Source organism: Platichthys flesus, chromosome 5 (assembly GCF_949316205.1).
Source record: "Platichthys flesus chromosome 5, fPlaFle2.1, whole genome shotgun sequence".
Lineage (NCBI taxonomy): Eukaryota > Metazoa > Chordata > Actinopteri > Pleuronectiformes > Pleuronectidae > Platichthys > Platichthys flesus.
The window spans coordinates 25,222,445-25,231,451 of NC_084949.1; the positions used below are offsets into that span (position 1 = coordinate 25,222,445).

The window sequence follows — 9,007 nt, forward strand, 5'->3', positions numbered from 1 at the left end:
GCTGCCTTCACCTAGCAGCCGTTTCTGTTGACACCGGAAGTGCCTGGACGAACTACCGCTGCCACATCTGATCTTGCCCTGACTGTCGTAAGTACCTCCGCGTCCGTATCCAGCTCTCACCAGCACCGACGAACCTCTGGTAGCAGCTCGTCGGTGGACTCACGGGTTAACACGTGTTTGGAATGTTGAAGAAACCACCGACCGGTGTCTGTTTGCTCTCGAGCTAGCTGGTTTAGCTAGCTCCCTGAACCTGTGAAGCTAGTGACGGTTACTAACGTGGTGGAGCCCGGTTGAGTTTAACGCGGGTTAGGGGCTCACCGGGATCTGTCTGTTGTCTGTCTGTGGTTAAATTAAGACGTGTTTGTCTTCTGAGGGAATCTGAGGTGAGTCGCGTGTGTTAGCATCTCACCGCAGCTAGCCGTTACTTAGTAACGGCTAAGTGTTGTCAGCTAACTTAGCCTCAGCTGCAGATGTGTCCTCAGGAAATAAGTCCCCCTAAAACAGCTGGTTCACGTGTGTGTGTTAACTTGTGTGTTTTTAACGTGTGGACTGTGTGTTTGCAGGGGTCGGGATGGCTGCGACGGCCGAGGGGAAGAAGGAAGAGGACTACAAGAGACTGCACAGCTTCCCTCTCATCCGGGTAGGACTGGGACACGGGACACAACATGGGAGCAGCTCGTTCTGCAGACACACACAGGACACTTCCATTGTTTAGGTTCCTCTCCCCAGGCGTCAGGCTTCAGGGCTGCACATCAGACTCTACAAACACACCACAGCTAATTAAGAATTAATTTAGAAAACAGAAGCATCAATTTGATGACACGTGTGCTTTCCGGTGTCGTTCTGGCAGCTTGGTTTGTGTTTGCATGTGTGGTGCAAGAGGTTGTCTTAACTTGCAGTGCATTGAGCTCTCTCGACCACCGTGTAATCATTATTTGTGGCAATAGGATGGCTCTAAGGGTGCATTTGTCTAAAATTACCCAGAGACACAAACTAGTACCTTGTGTGTAGACTCTTCAGTCATCAAACACACAAACCAACATGCAGACATTCTCTACTTCCATCCATCAAGCTTCAGATATTGTACAGTGGCCCAGAGGTGCTCGACTCACTGCAATTTAACAAAACTTGCAAATGGAGAAAAAATTAAAGAAAGATGAGTTGAACCCGTGTTTGCCGCATTCAAAAAAACCCATTTAGCTTTAACCTTGAATTTTTGGTCCCAGAGGGAAAGTTATAAACATCTTAAGTCAGCAGATTAGTTGAATGCTCGTTGGCCCATAGTGCATGTGATAGAATATAGAGATTCCTAAAGGGACTATATATTTCAAACTAAATGTAGACCCTTACAAAATGTGTGGTTCTCAGCACACGGACATGCCAGAAGAAATGAGGGTGGAGACCATGGAGCTTTGTGTTACAGCCTGTGAAAAGTTCGCCACCAACAATGAGGTGAGTGTGTGTTGTGTGTTTGATGCTTATCTGGCAGCATTGTCATGACTTTCCTATGGTAACTAGCTCTGAAGGATATCAAGACACGCTCTTAACTCTCTGGCTTGATTCACCACAACTTCATCTGTTGTGCGTCTTCTCCAGAGTGCAGCGAAGATGATCAAGGAGTCATTGGACAAGAAGTTCGGCAGCTCGTGGCACGTGGTGATCGGGGAAGGCTTCGGCTTCGAGGTCACCCACGAGGTGAAGAGCTTGCTCTACATGTTCTTCGGAGGGAGCCTGGCCGTGTGCGTGTGGAAGTGCTCGTAGCACCTCCTCTCTCGGCCCCCCCCCCCCCCTGTGCCGTGGCTTACTGGGCTAGGAATAAACACCAGCTACCAACCAGATGCTGGTTAACATTTGTGTTGTGGCAGGGCAGTTTGTCCACACTACCAGCCACTCTGGCAGATAATAAACCATCACTTCAAGATCTCGCCCAGTTTGTTGGCAGGGACAATACTTGATACTTGAAAGGGAATGTCTGAGAGCAGCCGTCACTTTGGCATTAACACAGCTTCCTGCCTTGTCTGTCACTTTTCTTTCTTTTTCTTTCCGTGGTTTTAAACATTTGTGTGTGTGTGTGTGTGTGTGTGTGTGTGTGTGGGCAAGTTCAACTTTTACAAACAATACAGCCAGGGTCTCCAAAGTCCTTTATCCTCATTCCTCTTCAGGGAGCGTGTGTGTGCGTTTATATGTTGGTGTGTGCTGGACACACACAGTTTTTTGAAGTAACACTTCATGTTCACCTCCCTCAGCAGTTTTGAGCAACAGTAAACTGTCCGTTTGCACTCGTCCCTCTCTCTCTCTCTCTCTCTCTCTCTCTTTCTCTCGCTCTCTCTCTCTCAAGCCGTGCAAGTCTTTTAATAAAATTCTTAATATTTTTTATGTGTACATAGTTTGATGCGACTTGACAAACTTCTTTTTAAAGACCAGAGGCATCTTCTTACAACTGAACGGCTCCGAGCCGAACCACACCAGACCCGGTCCACCTGTTCTCCCTGTAAAGCTGTTTGTAATAATCCCGAACAATATCACCGCGCCGAGTGATACGAGCAATGTGATTGTTTTCATGGGGATGCCAGTGTGATAATGATCCAGCACAACGGACCATTATGTGTGAACTGACCTGATTGTACAATAAAAGTCTGAAATGTGATGAAATAGGAACTTGGATTGTCACCTGTGTTCTTCGCAACATTTTTATTTCATTTCTGGCGGGTTCTTCTTGTGCAGATTTATCAGAAGCAAATTGTAATTTTTACGACGCCTGTGGTGAGGAGATAATAGCTGTGGAGGAGATTTCTTGTAAGTAGAGACCAAATTAGAATTTGCAAAAGGCAAAATCATTTGTTTTTCATAACAGCTAATGCAGTTACAGAATCGTTAGTGACTGCTCCTCCATTGCCAAGAGTCAAATAACACATTAGTTTAAAGTAGTTGGCTGGGTTTGGAAAAAAGTGTAAGAGTACGTGCGTCACACGGAGGAGTCATATACCAGCAACTGCTTTTTATAATACTTTATAAAACTAAGAAATCCACAGAGGAGGATGGTTCCAAAAATACCCCCAAAAGAAAAAAGGTAAACGATGGAGTTTCAGGGACTTGTCACAAAGAATGATGGAAACTTGCCCGAGACAGGTTTTCCCTGAGAACCTGGAGGAAGTCGTGTTGAAGAGATGATGAATTACACAGTTAAAATATAACTTCCCTCTAAAGGCAGTTGACATATTTTGGAAAGGAAGTTGCTCAAAGTGTCAGATTTTGAGTGTGTGATTGACACCCGGATCCAAACTGTTCTGTGGTGTCACTGAGCGAGTTCATATAAATCACTTAGAGTGCTGCTCGGCATCAGTGAATATCAGTTTGTATATGGAAAGAGATAGAATCAGCTTCAACCCACATTTACAACAGGTAAGAAGCAACTTCTTTCCATGCAGGAGTTTTATCTTCACGTAAATTAAACGTCTTTTGCCAGTTTTAGCTTAACATTGATTTAATTAAAGATAAAACAAAAGTATAGACTCATCGGCTTTACTTGAGGTTCAATGTCATTTCCACTCAGTCCTTGTTGCACCAGAGTTCGACTGATCTACTGGACATGAAGAGTAAAACTCAGTTTATGTGAATATGATGCAGGATGTGCAAAGGAGGCAGCATGAAGGAACATCAGCTGTAAAACTTATAGTAGAGTAGACACACTTTAAGAAAACGTGCACAGAATCCTTATGTTCACCGTTTAATTAAATCAGTTTGTAGATTGAAGTGGCTAGAAGAAAGAAAAAGGGACACTTCATAAGAGAAAGAACGATAATGTTTTATAACTGCAGTGTTTCTTTTGCACGATGGAAGTGTAGAGGGCATTTGGAACCAGTGGTGAGGGTAAGGGGGGGGGGGGGGGCACCATTGTTGACAGATGAGCTAAATCTGGCCACTTCAACCTGAACATTTGAATCCACAAACACACTGACCCCAGATCAGGTCAGTCTGCTCTCTGGCTCTGTGTCTAATTCATGCAGGGAACTGAATGTGGCTTTCACCTGATGGTTAAGGCCCAGATTAATAATTGAGATTAGAAATCATACACATACATATTCTGACTGTGGTGAATCTTACATTTAATAACAGAGATCAAGCCTCCAATCCAAAGCTGCTGAACAATATGAATTCTTGTCTGTTTTGTTTTAAAGAAGTTGGCCTGAAGTGAAAAGGAAACGTTTATAAAAACAATTTGTTTTCAATTAGTCAATTCGTTATATTTTTTGGGGATTGCTTGTCAGTCTCAGCTGTCAATCCTTCCCCCCCCCCCAATCAAATAACTTATTCAAACCAAAATTTCCCATAATAACAAACACTTGAGCATCAGGGTGATGAGAACCACCCGAAATAACAGAAACCTTTGAGAATCATTTATGAAACATGCTCTTGACTTTTTACTTCGGTCCATGTCCCATCTACTAACATGGAGGAATATACCACACCATACAGACTCTATGGTAATGACCCATTTGAGATCTCTTTACTAGGACTCGATCTGTCACTTCCATGTTCATCTTTGGCATTTCTCCATCCCGCCATTTTACATCCTCTCTTTTAATGTTTGAATTGAATTTGACCCGTGCATCCAGATTTCCTTGTCCTCCTGCAAATGTGATCCACTGAAGCTTTTCCCCCAGATTCCCCCGGTTGGACGATTTCACGTAAACGCAGTCGGCTCATTCTGCAGTGATCGCAGCTCCTCTCTGATTAGTCCAGTGGGTTTAGTGTCAGTAAACATGGTTCCACCCTGTGATGCATCTCATTCATTATTCACCCCAGACGCTCTTTATATATATCTCCCTCCTCTCGCTGGGCCTCCTCGGCGCTGTTAAAAATTCATACAAAGAGCCGCAGAGGCACTAAAGACGCTGCTGACCCCCCCCCCCCCCCCGTGCACAGGAAGGAGCCTCGTTATCCCGCTGTCGAGTCGGGCTCCTGTTCCACTGGTTCCAGCTGCAGACACAGACAAGGGGGGGGGGGGGGGGGGGTTACGTGATGGAGATGATGATGCTGTGGATGGGGGGGGGGGGGGGATCAGTGCAGAGCGTCAAGGGGACTCACGAGGCTGGGATCCAGGGCCCCGGTGCTGGGGTCTGCCACAGGGTGATAGTGGCTGAGCTGGGAGCTTCTACTGGGCTTTGATTCATGATGAGGAGGCAGCCAACATGAACTTTTGGAGGCTGATATACACCCACACTAAGTCTGGTTCTCAAAGTTTCTTCTTTTAAGGTCTTGAACTTATGCAAAGTGCCTCGAGATAATGTGATAATATACAAATTGAACTGAATTGAATTAAACGCAGGCTTTGCAGCTGTGGCAGCTGAGAAGGTCGTGCCTGGTGTTCGTGTTGAAGAAATCTCTGAGGTAGGAGTTGGAATCTTTCTCCAAATCCAGAAATCCATCGACTTCACACTTGTCATGTTGAATTTTATGTGATTTGGACGAGTTGGAATAAAAAGAAAACTTGGAATAAAGATGTGACCAGTGCTCTGTAGCTGCAGGGCTGGGATTCACAAACCAAGCAAACAGCCCATTCCAAACAGACACTGCACTTGTACTTCTTCAAAACGTTGAATACAGATTAAACAAAGTAGGGAAGAGTTTACATTTTTATTAAAAAATATAAATACTTTCTTAATTCAAGTTTCATATATTTGTCTGCATTTGAGTTTTTTTTAAATGTATGGTTATCTACAATTACATTTCTTGTTCATATATCGGTATCAGAAGTGGAAATCGGCTTTGGCCACAAAAAAAACGGTGTTACCTACTCAGTACAGAATTGACCAGTGATACCAGATACTCTTAATACTGACTTTTCTCAATACCAACAAATAAATACAAGTAAATAAAATAATATACCTCATTAAACTTTAAAGGCAATGTAAGCATGGTACATTTTTAAAATGGATAAAGACACAGAAATGATAATAAAACAGTTGAATCAGTAAAATGACCAGGCTCATGTTTCTACAGGCGCTTTGGCTGTGGTGATTAATTGAAGTTGAAACTCGACTGTGTGCTCTCACCATGTGAGTCTGTATCTTAGCAACCTCCTCACCTCCTGTGATGACGGGTGGAGTGTGTGAGTGTGTGAGTGTGAGTGTGTGTGTGTGTGTGTGAGTGTGTGTGTGTGTGTGTGTGTGTGTGTGTGTGTACAGGAGGTAAAAGAAAATGAAAGAACCTGCAGGGGGTTGGAAAAGGTGACTGACAGCTCTCTGGATTCGATGGCTGGTTAAGAAGAGGGAGACGTCTCAAAGTTCAGAGGCTGAAGATTCACAGATTTCATCCGTCGCTGAAGGACACAGGGAGTCAGAGGGAGGTCGGGCGAGACAGGGGGCGTATCGGGCGGCCACCAGTCAGAGACGGAGGACGACAGAGGACAGCGGAGGACAACGCCAGTCTTTGTTTAATTGAGAAATGAGAAACACTATTCAATATTGATGAGCGTGCGCTGCAGACTGAGGAGAAAGAGGAAGCATGAGTGTGCTGGGGAAAATAGAGCGAGAAGACAGAGGCGGAGGAGATGAAAGAAGAACATTGTGTTTGGAGGAAGTCTAAGACGGTTTGTTTATAATGCATCAGTGAGGGGCAGAGACAGAACGAGTGCATGAGACAAAAACCGGGACGCTTATAAAAGGAGGAAAAGGCCCAGAAGACATGGAGCTGAGAGTTTGTTAGTCTGATTCAATCTCACTGACGACTGAAGAGATCCTCAAGAAAACATTCAGAAACTCGAGAAACAGAATGACCTCCTCGAAGACCGTTTTAAATATGAACCAGTTCCTCCGGCTGCAAGGCCGAGCCAGGCTGCGTCCACGGTCAAATAAACATAAAGGCCAATAACATCAAGCTCTCTATCCTTTTTAATTAAACAAGTCAAAGCTGCATCGTCGGCATAAAGTAAATCATCGTGGTGGAAATCCCTCATTGCACCAAGTAAAACAACATTGAACCACGAGTCAGGAATAATTCATAACCCTGTGATCTATAAAGTGAAATCTCAGAAATATCTTGTTTTATCTCGGGCTATTATGCCTTTATTTAATGTTTTTATAATAGATATTGTTTTTACTATCTGGATCCTTCTCAGGCCAACATATCCCAGGATTCTAGTCTTTGAAAGAGATAGTCGTGGCAACGTTTTATTGTTACGCTTTTAAATGTCGGTAACAAGCGTCGCAACCCTGGTCCTTGATTTAAACGTCTTAGGGAAAGACCCCTCCTCAGATCCACTGAGCTCTGAACCCTCCTCCACTTGTTCACTCTCTTGAGTCATTGTCGATAGAGACTAATCCCCACAGATGATAATCACAGCTCCCTCATGCAGTGATTTAATCCTGTTAACCCTCTAGCAACACTCAGCCCCACTGTGGATTTCATAATGTCCACGAAAAACCATGTTTCTTCTGCTCCACCTGCAACGTGCATGTTTTATAAATGCTGATAAATAAAGAATGAACCTGAGCACCTGACCCCGGGGGGGGGGGGGGCTCACAGTAAATCTGTTTCATCTCATCAGATCATATGTGGGACATTTCATTTTCTTCATGAAAGCTGATTGTCTTTGCGTCACATTAACAGTCCCACAGGCTCAACACACGTGTTTTTGTTAACCTCTCTCAGACGTCTCTCCTGAATAGACCTGAGTGAGCAGCTTTACACAACACGTATAAAACGCACACACAGACTTTGAAGAGCCGCACTTCACAGGATGTGTGTGTGTCCTGCGGGAGGCGGCGGGAGGCCTGACTCAAAGTCTCAGTGCGAACTCACACTCAGAATATGAAACATGTGTCTCGCCCAGCGCCTGGTTATTAAAAGCCGGCTTCATCAGATCCTCTCACACACGACTCACAACTCACCGGCTGTGGTTCAGGCCGCAGGAGATGGAGCCTGACATCAGCAACAGGTGGTGGTAGTGGTTTGTTTTCTCACGGCTTCACACACGCTGCAGATTTAATGCCAAATAGAATGAATAGCACTGAGTAGAGAACTACACCAACCAGCTCCTCACACTCAATCCAGCGCCATTAGATTGTTCACACTCACAGATTTTAAATATTATAATTTAATCATTCTGTGGGAAAATGTCCTAAATCTCCATTTGTCTTGCATTTTTAAAGAAGGTAAAATAAATCTTGGACCTGCCTCTTCGAGTAAACAGTTCTTTTTCACTCTATGTCCCATTCTTCCACTTAAGGTACCAGGATATTTGTTTTTTGTAGTTTTTTCATGATCGTGCAGAAAAGCAAACAAAACACTAAAGGGTGAAAACACAACCACACTGGCTGAGGTAACACACTGAAGGGCCACAGACGATATCATCCAGCTGAGGTCCAGGAAGAGTCGTCCAAGAGGAGTACACTCCAACAACATAATACAGATTAGTATCATTATTATTTGTATTGTAGAGTGTAGTATAATGCAATTATCATCTTGTCCCTCAAAATGAAATCCCTGTTCTTTTATGTAGGTGTATAGAGACATTTTAGATTTGGCAGAAAAAAATCCCGGATCCAAATTGAATGGGTTTGTTTTGGGTCCTTCCTTCCACCAGATGAGAGAACATTCGGATCTGATGAGCTTCAAACAGCCTGAACCCTGAGGTTACTTCGGTCTGTATGGTGCCAGTAAACCAAACTCCACGAGAAGATCCCTCAGGACCAGGTAGGTTTCCTCAATGAGGCTTTTTTATCTTTCTAACGGTTCCTCCAGTGACCTCCTCTCTAAATCCAGCTGTGAAAGCCTCCTCATCCCCAGAGTTCTTTGAGGTTCTCCTAATTCTCCCCAGAGAAGCATTGAGATTCCTCTTCCGTTCTTTCAACACCAAATGCCCCCCCCCTCCCTGGAGATTCTAACCCTCAACCTTCAGATGAGTTGGCAGAAGGAGAGCGACCTTAGCAGAGGAAACATATTGATCCGTGTCCAGATCACTGTGACCTGGCTGCTCTCCAGCCCTGAGCTCGGTGGCCGACCC

The 9,007-nt window shown here is 44.4% G+C and overlaps 1 protein-coding gene across 2 annotated transcripts; it reads left to right on the forward strand.

Annotated features, from left to right (window-relative positions):
* On the forward strand, positions 1-2,652 carry LOC133954518 (dynein axonemal light chain 4). 2 transcript variants are annotated; one of them, XM_062388977.1, is made up of 4 exons: positions 1-87; positions 564-640; positions 1,369-1,452; positions 1,597-2,652. In XM_062388977.1, exons 2-4 carry the CDS (start codon positions 572-574, stop codon positions 1,759-1,761), a joined length of 318 nt encoding a protein of 105 aa, XP_062244961.1. In that variant the 5' UTR covers positions 1-87; positions 564-571; the 3' UTR covers positions 1,762-2,652. The 2 variants fall into 2 exon arrangements, with proteins under 2 accessions (XP_062244961.1, XP_062244962.1); XM_062388978.1 differs by lacking the exon at positions 1-87 and adding an exon at positions 122-383.
* The last annotated feature ends 6,355 nt before the right edge of the window (positions 2,653-9,007 follow it).